The 20,082-nt window shown below is 38.4% G+C and overlaps 1 protein-coding gene across 1 annotated transcript in view; it reads left to right on the plus strand.

Moving 5' to 3' along the window:
- The window catches only part of BMPR2 (bone morphogenetic protein receptor type 2), a gene marked incomplete at both ends in the record, with an annotated part of 100,526 nt that overhangs the window by 48,066 nt on the left and 32,378 nt on the right, over positions 1 to 20,082 (plus strand). Inside the window, 2 exons of the mRNA XM_084265369.1 lie at positions 5,007 to 5,180; positions 6,461 to 6,640. Of these exons, the coding sequence (XP_084121495.1) occupies positions 5,007 to 5,180; positions 6,461 to 6,640 (354 nt within the window). The remainder of the gene's footprint in view (positions 1 to 5,006; positions 5,181 to 6,460; positions 6,641 to 20,082) is intronic.

The raw sequence follows: 20,082 nt of genomic DNA on the forward strand, positions 1-20,082 counted from the left end.
CTGAATGTATAATGAACTCTATGTGATGAATGAATATAATTTACTATGAAATTTACCTTATAAAGATAAAAAAGTATCAAGATTCTTTCTCTTATTTCTTGTCTATTTTGAAGGAAATAATAAATAGATGTTTTCTACTTTGGGAGGTAGCTTTTTTATGTGACTTTCTCAAAATATTCCTATTCCTAAAACTGCATTTCTGTCACATACTGATTTAACAAGATAATTGCATTTTAGTACCGAAAGCTCTCCAGAGCCATCCACCCCCACCCCAAAAAAAGAAGTTGCTCATTTGATTCAGTGGGATTTATACTCTGGGGGAATATGTGCATCTTGGGCATTTTTTTTCATTTTGCTGTGCTTTGGACAAAATGATGAGTATTTATAGACTTACACATTTACAGAGAAACTGCAATCCAAAATAATTTTAATTATTTGACTGTAGTTATTTTTGTGATGCTTAACTTGTGCAGGAGTAATGAGATGGATGGCTTGAAAGAACTTGTGAGAGAGTTGAAACAAGATTATTTCCTTTAGTAGGAGGAGGGCTCTGGAATGTGGCACATGTTCTGCAAAACTTGTGCTGCCACCTCTTTTTGTGCTACATCTTGGGTTCTTTCTTTGTTGGGACATTTCATGTCTGGGCAAATGTACTGTATATCTTCAGCATTTTGCTGGTTTGAGGATGCACTGCTGGGGCATCTTGGGTCTGTGAAATCTGTAAGAAAGGGAGTGCTGCACAGTGAATGGTTCATTGGTCCCCAATATCTGGTGAACACATCTGTCTGCAGGGGCTTTGCCTTTCATCTTTCTGATACAGGTAGCAATTGAACTGGATATATCAAATGGGTCAGTTCAAGAGCTCACTCTTCATAAGATAAGGTAGTTGTTTTATTTTCATTCCTCTTGCTGTTTAATAAAGATCTGAACATTAAGGTATTTCCTTGGGTTTGGATCTATTTGAACAGAAGACAAGAGAATCTAGTAGTTCTAGTGTTACCTTACCATTGTGCCTCCTTTGGAAACAAAAACTAGCAGGTAGCCTAGCTGAGGAATACAAATTTTCTGTCTGGTTACTGCAGGGTGGTGAGTACCTTGAGATCAGTCCTGCAAGAATCACAGAATAGTTGAGGTTGGAAGGGAGCGCTGGAGGTCATCTTGTCCAACCCAGGCAGGGTCAGTTGGCCAGGACCACGTCCATATGGCTTTTGAATGTCTCCAAGGATGGAGTTTTGGAAGAAGCAGCTTTGAAATAGTTTCTAGCTAAGCTGCTATAGACAGCAGTAGTGGCTGCCCTTTGTATTGCAAAGCTCCCCAGGAGGACAGGTAGATGTCTGAAAGCACTGTGCATAGCTGTTGGCTCCCATAGGGTCTGAAAACAGGCATAAAAGATCATCCATGAGGAACACATGTAAATCCAAATGAGCAACAGTATTTTACTGTGAAGGGTAAGATTTCTGTTGAAACAGGTTAAGTTCAGAACAGGCACCCCAACACTTCTCTGTGTTTTTTGTAGTAGTATCTCCGTTTCTTTTGGACAAGGCTTAAGGTATACTCATCTGAGCTGGAGGCTGCTTTCAATGCCTGTTTGAGAGTATTCAGAGTATTGAAATACTAAAAGGTTTGAGAGCTGACTAGTTTCCACTGCTGGAGGAAGGAAACTTTACTGCCAAATTCCCAGAATAGGAATGCAGAAATCATGCAAACAAACTGAATCGGCTCATCTATTCTGTTGTTCTTCAAGACAGTTGCTGGACATCTGAATGCCCTACCCAATTTTCTTCGGCATTACAGCTTCAACAATGAACCTTACAGAGGCCACAGAGAAAAATAAAGTAGCTTTTGTTATGTGTCCCCTGTTCTCCAGATGTTCCATGCCATCAGGGAAGGGGCAGGGGTCAGCAGAGTATTGCAGTGGGTACTGCTCCCACAGGGGCTGTACTACTCTAAATTATAATCGAAGCAGGAATGTGCAGTGATCAGCATGAAAACTAGGTTGTTGGGTGAGTAACCTTTATTTTTTGTTGGGAAAGTTTCCCACTGAGATCATCTGACATTAAATTGTGGCACGTTAACTTACTTTTTTTATTAGTTGGTAGAAAACTGATGAAGATAGACACTTAGGTTGCTAGCAGTGGGTGTTGTACTTTCTCATGCTTCCCTTTTCCTTCCCTCTGCAAGTATTCTTACAGGACAATGCATTTTTTTTTAAATCAGAAAAGTGTTTGGTAGCAACTGTTATTTTCTGTATGATTGGACAGCATCTAGCATAACGGTTAACAACTTTTTTCAAGTATCTTCTGCACGTTCTTGCCTCTCAACTTTCATCCTAAGAGATTACCAGAAAGGAGAAGAGACCAGAGAAGTCATCATTTCAGGCTGTGTCTCTAGAACACAGGCATGATAAATGTAGTTGTATTTCTGAGCAGAAAGCAAAAACAAAAGGGTTTTTTTCTTCCATTAGTTCAGAGGTTAAAGATATGTATGCTTTTTTTTTTTTAAAACTATTGAGGTATTATGAAAGTGAACTTTCCTGGAATTACTTTTTTTTTAAACCCACAGGTTTTTGATAAGGAAGCCAAATCTGTGTGGCTGTTTTATAGATTCTGTCCTTTTAAATTTATTTTTCACAATAAAGGGAAGTTATGAAAGGCCTTATCTTGCAGCAATTTGAGCATTCTGTAAACAAGCAACATCTCAGATGACCTTAGTCCCACTCAGCTATCACAGGCAACTCACTTTAAAACCTTCATAGTGTCCCTAGGAGCAGATATATTGTATTTCACCAAGCCTTATAATTTTGCCCTGTTCTCATGAAAATTTCTCCTTTTTGATTTTCTAAAAGTTAATCAGGTCCAGTTCTCTTATGGCAGTGGGGTACTGTTCTTTCATATATTGTTTCTTGGCCAGTCCCATGTCATGGAGCAGAGAATGCAGGACAGATGCTTCACGCCTGACATACTCAGCTGTTCCTGAGAATAAAACTACTACGTGCGACTGGCAAGTACTGCTTGAGGCAGCATATGCTAGCTGTTAATGTGTGACCTTTTTGTCCTCTGTAGCTCCACTGACTACTCATTTAGGAAGAAAAAAAATCAGATATGATATTTAGGCAACCGAGTTTCTGAATACCAAGACATGGCTTTGTAAAAATTACTTTATCACTTCAAAACCCTAATTGCAGATGTAAAGTGTTAATTGTATGCTGACCAGTATACAGAGAGGTGGATGATTAGCATGGGCTGCTGGCCAGTTTACGTGGAGCTCTGAGTGATAGAGTTACAGTGGCTTAAGAAGTTCCTGTCTCCTCAGCTGAGTTTTACTGCCACTGAGGTGACCTGCAGCTCCACTGATTGTACATGCCCTACCAGACCACTAAAAAATAAGCTAAGTTGTGCTATTTTAACTGCTGCCACAGAGTAAACTGGGAGTCACTGGCAGAGTGCTTTTCTGGATGGTGTGGCCATTTATGGTTGTCTCAGCATAAGAGAATTTTGAATTTTGACTCTTAATGAATAGTAATGTCTGTAGAAGTGAGACGTATCCGAGACTCATGGTTTGTCTTCTATTACCCAGTCATCTGCAGTGGTGTCACAATGGAACAGCATTTTTGTACTAAGTCTGCCTTGCTAAAACATGGCTTCTTTGGGGTCACTGCTGCAGAATGAGCAAGTAAATAAAATCTCAGTGAGGAGATTATTTTTTACATACACAGTACCTTTAATAATTTACAATTATGTATGCTATAATTTTATTTTAAGTGCAAAATCTGTTTTCCCAAGTGACCAATCAACTCCACCTTGCATCTTTTTGTACCAGTGTTTTCGTGGGAGTTAAAGATCTGGATGAAATCCAGTTGTGGAGATACATAGTACAAATTCTTACTGCAATTGGATGTTTGCTGAGCTGTACTACTTGGTGATACTTAAGTGCCTTGGAATTACACACCTAGCTTTCCATGCATTTTATAAAATAATTCAACGGAAGAAATAAAATACTCTAAATATCATATTTGCTACAAATGTAGTATTTATTTATCTTGGACTTGAGGCCTTCCCAAAGAATTTATTGTTTGAATGTGTTTACTTTCCTCTTCCGAAAGAAGAGGCATATCAGCATTGTTGAGTCCTTTCATTGAGGTGATCTAAACAAAAAAGCAGTAATTATATGGGTAAAACATGTGAGTTAAGATACTGCATTTTTGAAGTTTGATTAAATAGTCTTGTAAACATCAATATGCCTTTTTTGAGTTATTTTGGTTTAGTTTTAATAAAAAAACCCCAAAGATTTTCAGGTAATAATACGCATTTATTTTTGTGCTCTCATATGTTTTATAATGTTCCCATGCGACACTGCACAGGGAGACTTTACACACAGCGTTGCTCCTGTTTCCCAGAACTGCTGGTCAATCATGTGGGTTTTCCTCTGCTGTCAGTATTTCTGTTGGTGATCAGTAATGAAGAAGTTGGGTGAGAGAGCCCAAGCTGATAGGCTGCTGAACAAAATAGAAATAAATGTCAATGCAATAGCTGGATAACACGTAGAAAAAAGGAGATCAACAGAAAGAGAGTGGAAATAACCCTCTGAATTAGGTAGGCAGTGGGTTGGATGGCAGTCTCAAATAGATCATCTCGGTTTAAGATCTGGAAACAAGTAATGTGTGTGGTAGCTGAAGAAACCAGCCAGCAGTTGTGTAACTTGTGCTGATGCAGATGATGCAGACTATGCAATGAAATTTTTATTCTCCACCTGTGAAGCTCAAACATTTGCATGTTCATTTGGAAACATCTACTGAGGGGTTTTTTTTTGTCCTCTTTTATGAAAGTAAGTTCGGGATAGACCACATTTGTTTCTGACTGTTGGGAGTACAGTTTAAAGAATGGGATAGGTATAATTCAGGATGGTTTTGAACATAGGTTGCTGGAAGACCTTAACTATCCTTTTGTCAAAATTAATATTTTATGCACAAAATCACTGACAAATTATTTTCCTGTCTTCGTCTAAAGCTGCGCAGAGTGAGGAGCGGCTGTGTGCATTTAAGGACCCGTATCAGCAGGACCATGGCATCAGTGAGAGCCGAATCTCCCAGGAGAATGGCACAATTTTGTGCATGAAAGGTAGCACCTGCTACGGACTTTGGGAAAAAACTCGGGAAGGAGACATACATCTTGTAAAACAAGGTATGTAGCATTTCAATGGCAGGGCAGTACTTCTGCTACCCTTCTCATTTATTTGTTTTTGATCTAGCAAGCTGGTACAAAGATACACCACTGCAAAACTGGACATTTTAGTTTACGTTGTATTAGTGCATAGTTTTCCTATTTCGCAATTTTAAATATGAACAGAAGATTTGGTTGAAATAAATTACCTTTAAAGGAGATCTTGGAGATCAATGCACAGTTAAAAGAAAAAACCAGTCAAACTAGCCATTACTTAGGCTGCCTGGAGGAAGGTGGCTTTCCTGAATATGTCTTAGTATATGTATTGATGTAATGATAAATTTAAAAACAAGTGTCTCATTGAGGAATAATGTATATTCAAATTGATTGGATATTTGTGTACAAAGGAAATTGCCACTGCAGCACCAAACTGTGACATATTGCTAACTGTCGATTTGCTGTTACTCTGTGGGGAGGGCAATAGCAGGGAAGGGTGAAGGATCTGTCGGCTGCTGGAGATGTGTTTTGATTACCATTCTCAGAGACTCCGCTTTTGGTTACTTGGATACAAGTTAATATAGTATAAGGCTGAATGAAAACTGGTTATTACAAACATCCTGTGTGGTTGTACTCAGTGTTGTTGTTTCATGTTTGATCTGGTAGCGTGCTGAAAGCAGCAGTCTGACTGTTCACCTCTGCCCCCGCACTGCCTCTTTCCCTTCCAGGCATTTGTGCGTAAGACACGTCTAACTGCCGTTGCCAGTACTTGGGAAAGAACAGTTGTGTGGGGAGAAAGGGCCAGCATTAACCAAGAAATAAGTTGTGAACCCCTAGAACAATCCAGTCATGTTGACAGGGAGGAAGAACAGAATTTTTAGAAATTAGGGAAGAAGCACCAAGCTGTAGATACAGTCTTACAGCCTAGCCCTAAAGGGGGGACTAGGTCACAATTTTATCTGGGCCGTGGGCCAGAGGATGGTAATCCTGTCAGTGGTATCAGAGGAATGGGGACATACTTCTGCTTAGAAGGCTAAAGAAACTGGGTTTTGTCATACTGAGGCTGATAGCTGGACAGTGGCCTTCCTTGCTGCCAGTATTTCTTCTCCTTGGCTGTGATAAATTCTGAATGAAATTCTTCAGCTTTTGGTAGTGAAGTCAGATGACAACAGTTACCATAATTTGTTCACCCACCCTGTAACATTTACTTAGGTAATGTATAGCTTTCTATAGGTGTGTTTTATTGTCTGTGCAATAGAATTAATTTTATGCCTCCTTTAAAAAGAATTCATCTCCTTTTACAGGCTGCTGGTCTCATATAGGAGACCCACAAGAGTGTCACTTTGAGGAGTGTATAGTTACAACCACCCCTTCCTTGATTCAGAATGGAACATATCGCTTCTGCTGCTGTAGCACGGACTTGTGTAATGTCAACTTCACAGAAAATTTTCCACCTCCTGATCCTACTGATACAACACCTTACAGTAAGTCAGACATTACCATCTCTGCCATTTCAAGGTTTAAAAAAATGTAAAGATCCTTCTTTCATCATATCGTAAAATGTGAAACCCATGACCTTTCTATTTAATGCAGCAGAAACAGCAAGCAAAACAGGGCTTTTCACTTGAAATTTATCACATTAATGTATTCCACAGTGCTCTGCAAAGAATGAGTTAAATGCTTACAAGAGAATTGTTTGTATAAGCAACTGCTGAATGGAGATTACCTTTTCCAAAACGGTCTCTAATCTTGGGTGCTTTGGTTTTTGGGTGCTCAACTTCAGAAGCCTGGGGGTGTATTCAAAAGGATTCAGACTTCTGTTAAAAACAGGCCTGTAAGTTCCTTAACCTCACAGTACCTTTAAAAAGTCTGGCCTGTCTACTCCATCATGGTTCACAGATAGCTTTGAGACATAGAACTGGTCTTATATCAGGCTGTTGAGATTCTTTCCAACAGTCTTACGGTGCTTTGAAATCTGACTTCCTTCTTTTGCATATCTCTGGTAGAGATTAATTTTGGCATAAAGTTCAAAGAGTAGTAGTTTAAGTGATGTAATTTTCTTCCAGATTAAATTATCTCTTATTTATTAGAAAAAATCAACATAACACACAAATCCAAATGAAGGGATCAGAGCCTGTAATATCCTGTTACAGAAGCAAGATCGTGACTAGCACACGCTCTTATGCTATGTTCCAAGAATTAAGAACCCATAAAGAAGCTGAGTTAGTGGCCTAATCTAAGTATTTGGATAGCCTTTTCTGAATAAGGACTGTGAAAGAGGTACTGAATATAGAGGCAGGTATGTAAGTGGAGGTACAATTTCTTCCTGTATATCAAGAGTTCTTTATCAATGAAAAGTGTTTTGTGAAATGAAGAAGCTGTTAATTGGATAGTATTTACAGCTATAGAATGCAAAAAGAATAGTTTGTGTTGAGGTATGATATTATTTGAATTAACTAAACTCTTAAGTTAATGAAGATACTTATGCTTTGAAATGTAGCTGTAGGATGGAGTCCTTGTGAGCAGTTTTGGTCAAAATGAGGGCTTAGCATGCTCAGGAAAAAAAGCAACTGGGAATGTGTATATGGTATAAATGGGTAAAGAGAGTTGATAAGACATGGTGCCTTTTGGCTGATAATACTATCTGTAGAACCAGTAAGCAATTGCCATTTGGAATGAGTGTCTGAGCTCAGCTTTATGCAATGCAGGACAGACTAGTTGGCTCTGGTGTAAAGGTAATTCCTTTGTCCCTTTCTGTTCCCCCCAAAGTAGGAATCAAGGTTCCTACAAAATGACTTGTGCTTGTGCTTCTCCAAGGGTAGAAATTGCAAGCTGAAATAATTCAGTTATTGGGTAATAAGGTCTTCAAATAATTCTTGAGTGGAATTCTTAATACTGACAGATCTGGCTTGACCTGCAAAGTGTGTGCATGTGAATTGAATTTGTAACACAGTCCTTAATTCACTGAGCTGTAATTGACTGCTGCAGTGTACATTTCTACTGACTCAAACTGTTCTCTGTTACTGTGTCACCTTCCATTTTCATAATACACACATTTGGCTTTAGGCATAAGCATAAGTAAAGTAGGTTGCTGCATAGCACAGTTGTCTGTCTGCTTTGACTGGGTTAAGAGATGTAAATTGGCCATTCCAGCGGCAAGGATGGCCCCATTTGCCACTCTGGTGCATTTTGGGTTGGTTTTGTGGGGGTTTTTTTTGTAAAACTCTACTACTCCTGCATCTGACAGAGATGGGGCTGCACATGGCAGTATGAATACACTACACCGCAACACTGTGGAGGTAGAGGATATTCTAGGAAGCTGGAAGGATGAAAAAAAGAAGGAAGCTGTGGCACACAGACCCTTGCAACATTACTGACCCTGGTTCCAGGCATCAGTGTTTCCATGGTCCCTTTCTCAGCACTCTTGACTCTTTTTAGACCCCATTTTTGTGCTGTAAATTTTAGTTTTGCCAGCTTAACACTGAGGGCAGAATTCTTGCTTGGGCAAAGTTCAGTTTTTATGGAATTGTTGAGCAGCTTTGAATTACCTACCAGATACCTTACTTGGGCACTCTTCCTGCCTTTCTGTCAAAGTTGTCAGTGTGCTATAAGGACATCAGTAAGCTTAGCTGCACGGGCTGGGGCAATCTGTATTACCATAGCTTTTAGATTAAGTTGAACAGATCACATGGGAGCTCTGCAGAAGGTTATTTCAGTGTGGCCTGTGAACTGTAAAAGCACTATTTCATCTGTATTTTTGGCTAAGGGAGTTCAAAATGTGGTACACGGAATAGTTCTTGAATGAGAGAAAGTAAGGTCTGTGGCCTCTTAGAGCTGTATTTATGATCCTGTGCATTTCAAAGCAGACATGACTAATGTATGGTTAATTATGTGAAGCCTGATGAATGCAGCCATCAATTAACTATGTGTTTGTAAATGTTTTTCTGCTGGGTTCCAGTAAAATTGTACAGAATAAAAAAGTCCTAGAATGACAAGTGGAAATTCAGCTATAGTTCACAAAGTAACAGAACCTGAGAACACTACTGATGAACATAGTCAATTAAAAAACTCATCATTAAGGAAAATTGTAGGTGTTCTTGTAAAAATGTTTCCTTGCAGCTGTATGAAGGATGTGTGGAAACAGCATACTGTTAGGCTCTTGAGATAAATCCATCCAGAAGAATAAAAAAATTATACAATATTTTGGTTGCAGTTTTTTGTAGAATTTTTAACAATGATGTATTGAAAAATGTAGTGAGACTATAAATTATTCAAGATCACTAAAAGTAAGTTAATTAAGACCTTAATACATGTTAGATACAATAACTTGTTGCTGCCATAAAATATAGCAGTTCTCTTAGATATTCCATTGAATTTTTACATAATTGTTGCCTTTTAGGATGTCAAAGCATGTTTATCTTGCAATCATATCTGTGTAGAATTGAATACCTATGTTGGTGTTTTTTAGTTCATATGTGGTAAGGGCATAAATATAAGAAATTCGTTCTACCTTCTGACAAAACTTTTATCAAAATTAAATGAAAAACAACATTAGGGACGAACAGGTTCTTGAAACCTTAAATTTAATCCCTGCTGCTTCTTAATGTGCAGCTGGTAATTTAAAACAATCATACATCTGAGTAATCATAATATTCTTCAGTTCCATCTTAAAGATAATCCCATCAGATCTGAGTAGTTGCTGTTTGCTGGTCCCTCCAGCCAGATTTTTACAAATACTCTGGGATGACGTGCAGTCTAGAGCCCGCAGTCTGGAGGTACTAAAAATGCAAAGATTCAGATAGCTGTTTCCTGATGCCAAGAGAAGCAGAGGTTGGAGAATAATGTTTATTTTCAGATCTGAAGATCTGTCTGTGTAGTTGAGAGCTACTGAAATACAGAAGTTTAAAACCAACCTCTCACCTTCAACCTAAGCTTGTGCATTTGGGGAAAAGGGTACTTTCTTCCGCTTTGTGAAATCACTCATGGATACATTTGTTATGCTTCCATCTTCTAATTTAAAAAACCCCACTCCCCTGCCCCCCATGCCCGCAAAAAAATCCATCTTGACTTCAGACAGTATGTGTATATACCCCTTAACCCAACCTAAAAAGGGTATTTGGAGATGTGAGTTTGTGCTGTTGGTTGTTACAAATATTTGAGACTTGTTACATATCTGCTTCTAACATCTACAAAATACTTCCTAAATTCTGAGACTGTTCTGAAGACAAATCCATTAGTTCTACAATCATTCATAATGACCATTTAAATAGAATTTAAGTATCTAGAGATGTAAATTATCTCTCTCATTGGTCGTATTGCTATAATGAAACATTCACGTTAAAATAACATCAAGATGAAAGCAATGAAGCCCTTTTTAATTATTTGTTTTCCTCAAGGTTGTATTCCTGGCTCTGCAAGTAAATTAATCTTACAGCAACTGAGTGTTAAGAATATATTTTTGTATGACAGGTGATATATTTGCATGATATATGGAAAAAATCCCTGGCAGCAACAGTTGAGCATTACTCGTACATGTTATTGCAGAAGTGGTCTAGGGCTTTTTCCTCATAGCAACAAATGGTGACTGCAATTTTAGATTTAGAAACTTACATTAAGTAAGAGCATTGAGATTTGGATCAAAGAAACTGCCTCACACAGTGACTGAAGTTGGTATTTCTTTATTCTAAACCACTGATCACCAGGTTTATCTTTTCTGTGTATCACCTGGCCTTTCTTGGCTGGCCTTCCTGCTGTGTACATGTACAAAATATGTATATAAACGACTGTCTTCAGGTGCTCACAGAATTCTGTGGAAACTTAAAGGAAAGCTGCTATTAAAAGTAATTATTAATGTATGTGGCTGGGTCACATTAATTAACGTGGTAATAGACAGTTTTCATTTAACTATTGCTTTTGAGAAGCAATAATTTTTGAGACTCATTTTGCTGTGGGCACATGGCCCAGTCTAACTTTAACTGAAGTTGAATTAGATCATGTCAGGCTAATTTTGGTAATTTGAACCCTGCTTACTCTCAGTTGTTATATTGAACTAGTTTGGTTGTTCGGGTTTTTTTCTGGAAAGCAGCATCCGATACTAATTTCTAATTGAAATGCATTTGTTTCAGCTGGGGTCTGCCTGCAGTACCCAATCAGCTGCATTTGTACCCAGTGTTTGGTCTTTCATTTCTCATAAGCCTAATCTTAGAAAGCACTCTGTAAATAAACATTATCCCTTACTTGCAGTGTATATATATTTTTTTTCAGGAAATTTGGAGGTATAGCAAAGGGTAAATTACAAACCTTTGCAAGGTGTCAGATCCCTCTTGAAAGACGGAGGGAGGAACAATCCACGTGAGGATTAAAACACCGGCCTCTAAAATGATAGGGAATCAGTCAGACACAACTTCTCTTCAATGAATTATATGTCATTAAATGCACCTTCACTATATTATAAGGCAGAGGAAGAAATATTAAGACCAGTAATTAAGGTCCTCAATATAACTTCTGAAAAAAGTTTACTTTGAGACAGCTAAGTAATTGGTGCAAGAGAACGACACTGTGCCTCCCAGGAAGTTATTTTAGGGTACTACAGAAAATGAAGATTTTCTGCTGAAGTTGCTGAAGGAGAGACAGGTGAAGATTTCTAAGTATGAATTTCTCTTAGAAGAGATTATATGTGGAGCAGCTAATAGAGGGGAAAAACAGAAAGTGGCATTTTCTTGGGAATAGTTCTGATATCTTGACATAACAACAAAACATTTTGGATTTTGGCCAGCTATTGATCATGTGTGTTTTCTTGAACTTCCAATTGTTTTTCTGTCTGAAAGTTAATGTATGTTTAAAATCAATTCTTTTTTTTTTTCTTTTTTTTTCTTCTGTTTATTTGGTTACAGGAAATTAATTAACTGTGGAGGGGGTTGTGACACAGGGTGCACATTGCTACAAAGACTTAGTGATAACATTTTTGAAACCTGTGCTAATTAAGGCTATTTCTTGTGGCAGCTGAGGGAAAGGTGATAATATTGTGGATTAATGTAAAAGAGAAAAAGTAAAAGAGAAAGTTGTTGCAGGGAGCAAACAAAGTATTAAAGCAATTAGTATAGAAGGTTATATAGAAATTCAAGTGGAAGCCTTAGGTTTTGTAGAATCAATGGCAGGTTTTGCAAGTCACTGAAGATAACTGGTAATGCTTGTTGAGTAATTTCAGTTGAGTGATTCTCATTAGAAATGGACATATCAAAAGCAGAATCTCCTAATGATTGTTGGATGCAGCACTTAATGTTTTAACTTCTAAGACATGGTAGTCTCCTGAGATTAAACTTGCATCTTTACTGAACTTAAAAGTAAACCTTTGATGTGCAATTGGAGCCTGAATATGAAATGTTAGCTGTGAAGGCAAAGCCTGCTTAGACTGAAAACTGCACATGTAAATTTTTTTCTCTAACAGAAACACTTAATCAGGAAGATGAAATGGGAGCGTTTTACTTGCACTGAGATTGAGATGGTTTCAAAATGTTTTTAAATCTCTGTTATTCGCCAAACCCACAAAATGCTAAAAAGTGTGTTTAATAAGAAGAGACACATTGATTTAAAAGAGGAGAAATATTTCAAATATTAATTTTACCAGAAAAAAAAATTGCTTTGTCAAATTGCTGTTTGGAGCGCACTGGATAGGAGAGCTACACGTATGAACTGCAGAGCTGAGCCAGCAGGAATGAGTACTGTGCTATGATCTGGAAATCCAAGAGCAAGGACCTTTGCTAAGTTCTGTAAAAAATCTGTTGGAATCTAAAAAATTTTGGCCTTTTGGTTGCAAGGTGGGATTTTATCTTTGTATTGACAGTGTAATAGTGCATTTGTGAAGTGCTTGACCTAAAATCGCGCTGCTTTTTTTTGTGCTAAAAATATTTTACTTTACAGTCCTTAGAGATATCAATTCTTCAAATGGATGTGAACATAACTTTCAGCTTACTCGTTTGGTAAAATTGTCTGATCTGCATCTTTGTCATCTTTGAAGTACCCTGAATACTTACAGCACTACACAGCAAATATTCTGTTTGTCTAGAATGAAGAGAGGAAACACTCATTTCCTGAAATATAATCAGTGACTTCGGTTGCCTTCAATAATAGTGAAAATGTACATTGTAAGTCTACTAGTATCTGTGAATAGGTAATTCACAGTTCTTGCATCATGCACACAGTTCTTGAGACACTAATTTGCATCTCTGCTGGAAATCAGTTGCATATGGTTGCTGTGTTTTGTGCATTTCTAAGAGTTTAAAGATCTGCAGATACCTTTGGGTAATACAAACAGAGTAAATTTATTTTTCCATTTACTGGGAATCCTAAGTACTGTCTGACTTTCATAAATTCAACATCATAATTAGCAGATGTCTGTTGTGACAATAGACATTGGGGGTTTATTGGGAATGCCTTTAAAGACACAAAGCAAGAGTAGATAAGGCTCATAAGAATGGAACTGTCTCAGAATGCATTAGTGGAAAATCCCACTGTAAATAAAAAGTAGATAAGGAATTGTTTTGCCTCATCTCAAGGCAAAATGGAGAACAGACAAGGATACTATACTTTTTACATCTTAATTCAGATGCTGCAATATCCAGTGTAATGCACATAAACAATATCAACATTATTCTAAGCAAATCCTCTACTGAAATTTAACAACACAGATAATGTAAGTAGTAGGTAGGAACTCTATGGAAGGCAGGTTGGTATACCAGTATGCTTTTTGGGAACATTTGAGATTGACAGGCTTTCTGATGAGGTAGTGGTAATAATTCTAATAACTATTCCACCCATCTCAAAACTTTTAAAAGTGGGTGCTTCAGAGTGAGTTAAGACTACACCAGCATGGAGGCATTTCTCCTTTGAAGACTAGTGCACGTGGTTAGGTAACTCCTCAACAAAGTACACTGTCTGAGTTACGTACAGGGTATGGTATCTTGGATATTACCAAGCAAAATTACAACACTCTTTATGTTTTGTGAATATTTTACTTCTCTGTATCCCTGTGCTTTTTCAAGAAACATTTATTTTCATGTAGGCTTTGTTGATATCCCTCTCTCCCTGTCTTGTCATGCGAAAGGCTTCTTGCAGTGAGCAGGAGTGGCAGAAATTGCTGTTCGCAGGCTTCTCTGCTGCTGCAGCTCCTGACAGAGAGCATTAGCCTCAAAATGCTACAGCTGTATCTCCCTGGGCAGGCTGTAGCTGCCAGGCTTGCTCAGAACACTGTTCCTCATAATTCCCTTTCTTCTATGATGTTACCCTCCCTAGTAGCGGTAATCATATTTGATTTTTAGCATGGCTCTTCTCTGGTTTTCTTGAACAATGTTGAAATGAATGAAGTTAAGATTAAAAGGACAAGAACTCTGCAGAGTTCAGTTACAAAACCCCAAAGCATTCTATAATTCTATGAAGCACTGTTAGCTACTACTACTAAATTCCCACCCCATCGCCAGTTTTGTCTGTCCCCAGTACAGTGATGGTGAGAAGGGACTTTGCAGATTACTGGTATAAGAGGCAAATCTAGAACCAGAACTGTTAAGCACAAACCAGAGGATCACGTGTAAGTATTGAAGCTGTTATTGTCTGTTCAGTACTATTAAGCTCATCTGTGCAGAATAGAATTTAGATCATAGAAAACCATATATAGTTTTTCTCATTCCTTAATGAGACATCTTCAACTACCCTCACTTGTTTCTGTCCTGTGTGCTTAGTTAGACAAAAATCTGATCCTGTGTCACGGTTTTGTCCAGTATATTTTACCCCTTTGATTTGGAAACTGATAGAATTTAGAAAGAAAGGTTTAGATTCTTGGCATTTGATATACACTTAGAATAACCCTGTTAGCCCAGCTGCTGTGCTGTGTTACGTGAGGTGCGTCCATAGCTCAGCATGATGGGACTCTGCTTTCTCAGAGGAGACTGAAGTCCATACAGACAGTGAAAAGATGTTGGCTCTTCAGAGCTGGTCATTAATCACAGTTTCTTTTTAATCCTTTTTTGGTGAATTCTTTTTCTTTATCTGGAAAATATTGTGATCCTGAAAATCCAATGAATCCACTTAACGAAAGGAGCCAGAAATCAATGTTATGATATAGCATATAGAGCATCTTCAGAGAGAGTACACTGTCTGGAGGTAAAACACTAATGTTGTTTCAATCTGGCACAATCTTAGGAGCTGTAAGTAAATAACACAATTGTTTTTTAACAATGTGGTAAGTTGTTTCTAAGAACACATGAATTACTTTTAGACAAAGCATTTAAGCAAGCTGGAACGATGTCAGTTAGGTGTCAGGCGGCTCCTGTGGAGGTGGGTGCAGAGCAGGCTGTGGGCAGACACAGCCACGTTCCCCCCAAGCCAGGGAGCAAAAGCTGCAGGGCAGCACCATGCAGACTTGGCTTCTGGGTTAGGTCTGGCTTGCAGGCACCGTACTCAAAACTGGGGACTGCCTGTGCTTATCTTTGTATTTATGCACTAAATGTTTTCACTTTATGTGAATTAATTTATTTTTATTGCTTTCACAACTGCGCTGCTGGAACATCTTCTACTGGAAATATAAAAAAGATAAGGAGTTGTGCTTGATAAAACCTATAGATGGTCACTTTCCCTTCACTGTATCACACAAAATCTCTCCCCGTGGATGGATACTGGGGATCAGGGTTTTATATTTGTTTTCCTTACCAAGAAAGACTTATGTCCTTTTTATTAATAAAGTGGAGAGCAAATTCAGGGAACTGCCTCAGGTGTTTGAATTGTGAACCTGTGACTAATGTAATTCTGAATGTGAAGTTTCATAACTGGGCACCTAGCTCTTGATGTGTGTCATACTGGCTATAGGTGTCTCCATGATTTCTGAGGAATTGAGCTGTCGGGGCTCTTTTGGAGTTGCAGAGTTGTGAGGTGATCTTTTGGCTTTCTGGCTAGCAGAAACCACGTGCCTGCAAAACAGAGTTCATAGAGTGTCCAGGGAAACCAACAGAGGCAGGAGAGCATCATGTCACTGTGCTCCTGGTGCTGTTACTCCTGTTGATACACTAAGTGCAGGTTTTTTCAAAGGTCTTGTTTCCAAGGCCAAGTAACTCCTGTTGTTGCTGCCTGAACAGGACATGAGGAACAGTGTACTCACTAAAATCTTGATTCCAATGTATGTAATTGCTTGAAGGCCTTTCAGTAATACAAACAGATTCAAGTTGATGCCAATAGTCTATTTATGTTTATGCTGTTTATATAATCAAGAAAGCCAGATTAGGGTAAGGGCAATTCCTGAAAATCTTTAAGGAGACATATATGAAATATAAAGAGTAGAGTTCCTCAGTCCATAACTATGTCTGTTATACCATCCTGAATCCTTCTTTGTGTCTTTTATTTTAATGCTAAATTTTTGTTGTGTTCTCTACCCCGTCGTGTTGCAGTTTTCTCTTGCCATGGTAGGTTTGGGAATGTTCCTTTTTTTCATTGAAATAGCTGTTGTTGATGTATACAATTATTATTCATTATTATTATTATTATTTTTGCTGGCTTGTATTTAATAAAGAGAATGAACAGTGCTGTGTTGCTATGGCCACTAATACCTAAGTACTGGAGTTAGGAGACTGAGTGTTGTGTCTATTTTTGTGTGTGACAGAGGCTTTCCCTTGTTGCAGTTCTCATTAGGGCTGAATTTGTGATAGGAAATCTGACATGTAATGCCAGCTGGTGGAAATTTTCAGATTTTGGGTTGGGCTTTTTTTTACATATTTGCTTTCAATATCAGAATAGGTATTGAAGGGCATCAAATTTATGTAGACAGTCCACACGTTTCTTTCTCAGAAGTCTGTTTTTAAATTATCAATACTTTATTTTGGGATATTAAAATATTTATTCTGTAACACATTTGATAACTTAAAAAAACCCCAACCCAATATACTCATCTAACTTATACAAGTTTTACCTTATTTCAGTTAATTTGTATAATATACTTCATACAAAATTGATTAATGAAAGAACATTTACTGTATTTCTAAAGGGGTGAAGTTAGAAATTCAGTCTCCTAAGGGTGAGGAAAGGTATTGAAAGAAGAATGTGTGAAGGCTTTCTATTGCCTTAATTTTTTTTTTCCTTGTTTCACATTCAACATTTTCTGAGAGGTCTGAGGAAGGACTTTTTTTCTAAGACATCCAATACCATATTACATTGAAACTGAATCATAGTTCATGATCCAGTTCTTTTAAATTCCTTCAAATGTCCCAGTGAGGTGGATTCAGTGTTTCAGCAGTACGGCTTTATGCATTTGTTTTAAGGGTTGAGCCTACAAAGTATGGCATATATGTTTCTTGGCATTAGGCCAATGATTTCCTACAAGTTAATGAAGTATCTGTGGATGACATTAGACAGCTTTTGACTTTGGCCTGGATTTTTGCCTTCCCTGAGACTGGCAGCCTGAGGCTCATGTAGAAACTTTCAGACCTGTAAATATTTTCTTAGACTAGCAAAAAATTACTTGTTCCAGACATTCCTACTGCCTTCAGAACTATATATACTTTGAAGAAGGGTGAGAGATCCTTGCATCCAGTATGAAAGCACTTCCCACTTTTGTAACACTTGGATGAGAAATAGGATTCTCAGATCTCTAGCAGTGAAAGTTATACTTTTTTTTTCCCTATGCCAAATCAAAATATTTCCATTTGAGTGATGGTCCAGTGGCCTGGCTATCCATACCTTCACAAACTGGATGGGTGTATTTGTGTGACTGATGCGTGCTCTAGACAGCTGGGCCACCTATGTGGAGCCACTAAGATCATGGTTGCTTGGTCATAGTTCTGTTTTTCCCATTAAGGCATTAACTTACTCTAAAAGTAGTGATGTGGGATGCAGAAATAGAACTTTAAACCCCAGTGAATTAGTACAAAGATTATAAAACATGAGTACGGTTTTTATATGTGTGTCTGCAAAACCATGACAGTGTCCCTTTGACGTGGGAGGTTTCACTGTTTAAAAAAAGAAAATCAAAACACACACACACACACACAAAAAAAACCCAAAACGATGCAAAACCTCAAACCACCCCCCAACAAAAAAAACCCCAGACAAAATAAACCCCGAGGGTGGAGAAAATACCCACATTCACACCAACATGAACTCCTGGAAGGCAGAGGTCTAAACTGCAGCAAATACAAATCGCTTATATCTAACTGCTGTTGTGTTTTCCTCCATTTCTATTCTCTGAGGATATAATTGCAGTGACTAAGGCAAAATGGATGATGCGAACTGAGCCACAATGAATTGCACGTAGCAGCGTTCTTCCTCTGAATGCAGGTCTGGGCACTGCTGCTCCACGGTGCTGAGGGAGAGCAGAGAAACTCCGTCAAAACTGCCTGCGAAGTAAAGCATGGAAAAGCACCAGCAGTCAGTGATACATGAACCTAAAGAAGGGTTTCTTTAAAAAGTGTTTTAATGACCCTGAAGAGTAATTTGAGCTTCCCTGCCTTCACCAGCGCTGTCAGCAGCTCAGCGTTCACTTGTAGGTTTGGGTGAGCAGAGACGCTCCCAGCTGCGGAGCCATTCATGGCATCTTTGGAGCAAACGAAAAATGTGTGTGGGTGAAATAAATACAGACTGTAAACCAAACACATTACACATCTCCTGAGCGCTGTGCCAGGAGCTCTGGGAGGGATGCTGTCCTCAGGCCTCCCAACTCCTGACTGCACACTGTACTTGTACCGGCACACTCGCAATGAGAGAGTGCTGAGGAGGATGTGGGCTAACCCTGCTCAGCTTTGGAGGGTTAAATAGGAGACTTCTGTGCAGCAGTAAGAGAATCATTAGTGTGTGATACCAGTGGGAGGGAGTGCACGAAGGGAAAGGTGTTAAAGTAATCTGAGGTTTCAGGTGTATAGCTCAGGCATGCTAATGTTTTTTGGGGGTTTTATACAGATTTGTTAAATGGGATTTTTTAAAAAAATTATTATTATTAATATTTTAATTAAAATAGAAAACATCAAGCTCAAGTGTTGGGAGAAAGTTTTTGTCATAGTCTTGGGCTGTTAGATATCTGTTAGAAAGACAATGATAATTAAATTTTGCTTATGGTGAAAGCTCATAAATTGTAAATCCCTGATTTTATTGAATAGTCCAGAATAGACCAAGTGAAACAAGGTAGCAGTGATACCAGTCTGAACAGCTTCTCCCGACTTGTTGAAGCTGATCCTACACTGAGCTAGTATGTAGTATTACAGTGCATAGTATTATAATCTATAGCAGAGTACACAGAGCAGGGAGCAGAGGTGAGCACAGTCCTGCATTCAGTAAGAGTCTGGCTGCATGGTCATCGAGTTACGTTTGCTGTGGTGTAGAAGTTTCCTGTAGCATGGGGCAGTGTTGCTCTAAGTAACTAGCTGAGATCTTTTGTCACCTCATTGCTCATCGGACATGTTCATTTTATGCCTGCAGGCTTGCACACTTACTACAGGTAAGTTGATAGGTAAATTGGGAGATTTTTCTAGCAGCCTGTATAAGAAATGGAATAGTCGTTTGTAGTCATTCACAGCTTCTGCTTAAGCAGGACCTGACGAATAGCCTTCCATATTCCATGCCACAGTGGTGCCAGAAGCATGTCATTAATTTCTTCAGCGTGTTAATGTATTTGTAATCGTTGTCATGGGCTATGGCACAAGCAGTGTCTTATTCCCAAAAGTGCTGTTGGCATGATGCTCGCCTGCGCTATGATGGAGCCCTTGGAATGAGATTGGAAGGCAGGTTTTTCTAGTCATTCTCTATTATTACAAAGTATAGCAGTAGGTGCTGTTAGCTGCATTTTTTTTCTTCTGGACACCCAACTATGTACTTGAAAATGCCTTTTGAAGTTTGAATATCAGCTTAGAGTAGTAATGTGGCTATATTTTATTTGCTTCGTAGAAATGTGCTCAAG

The sequence above is a fragment of the Gallinula chloropus genome, assembly GCF_964237585.1.
Source record: "Gallinula chloropus genome assembly, chromosome: 5".
In the NCBI taxonomy this organism is placed as follows: domain Eukaryota; kingdom Metazoa; phylum Chordata; class Aves; order Gruiformes; family Rallidae; genus Gallinula; species Gallinula chloropus.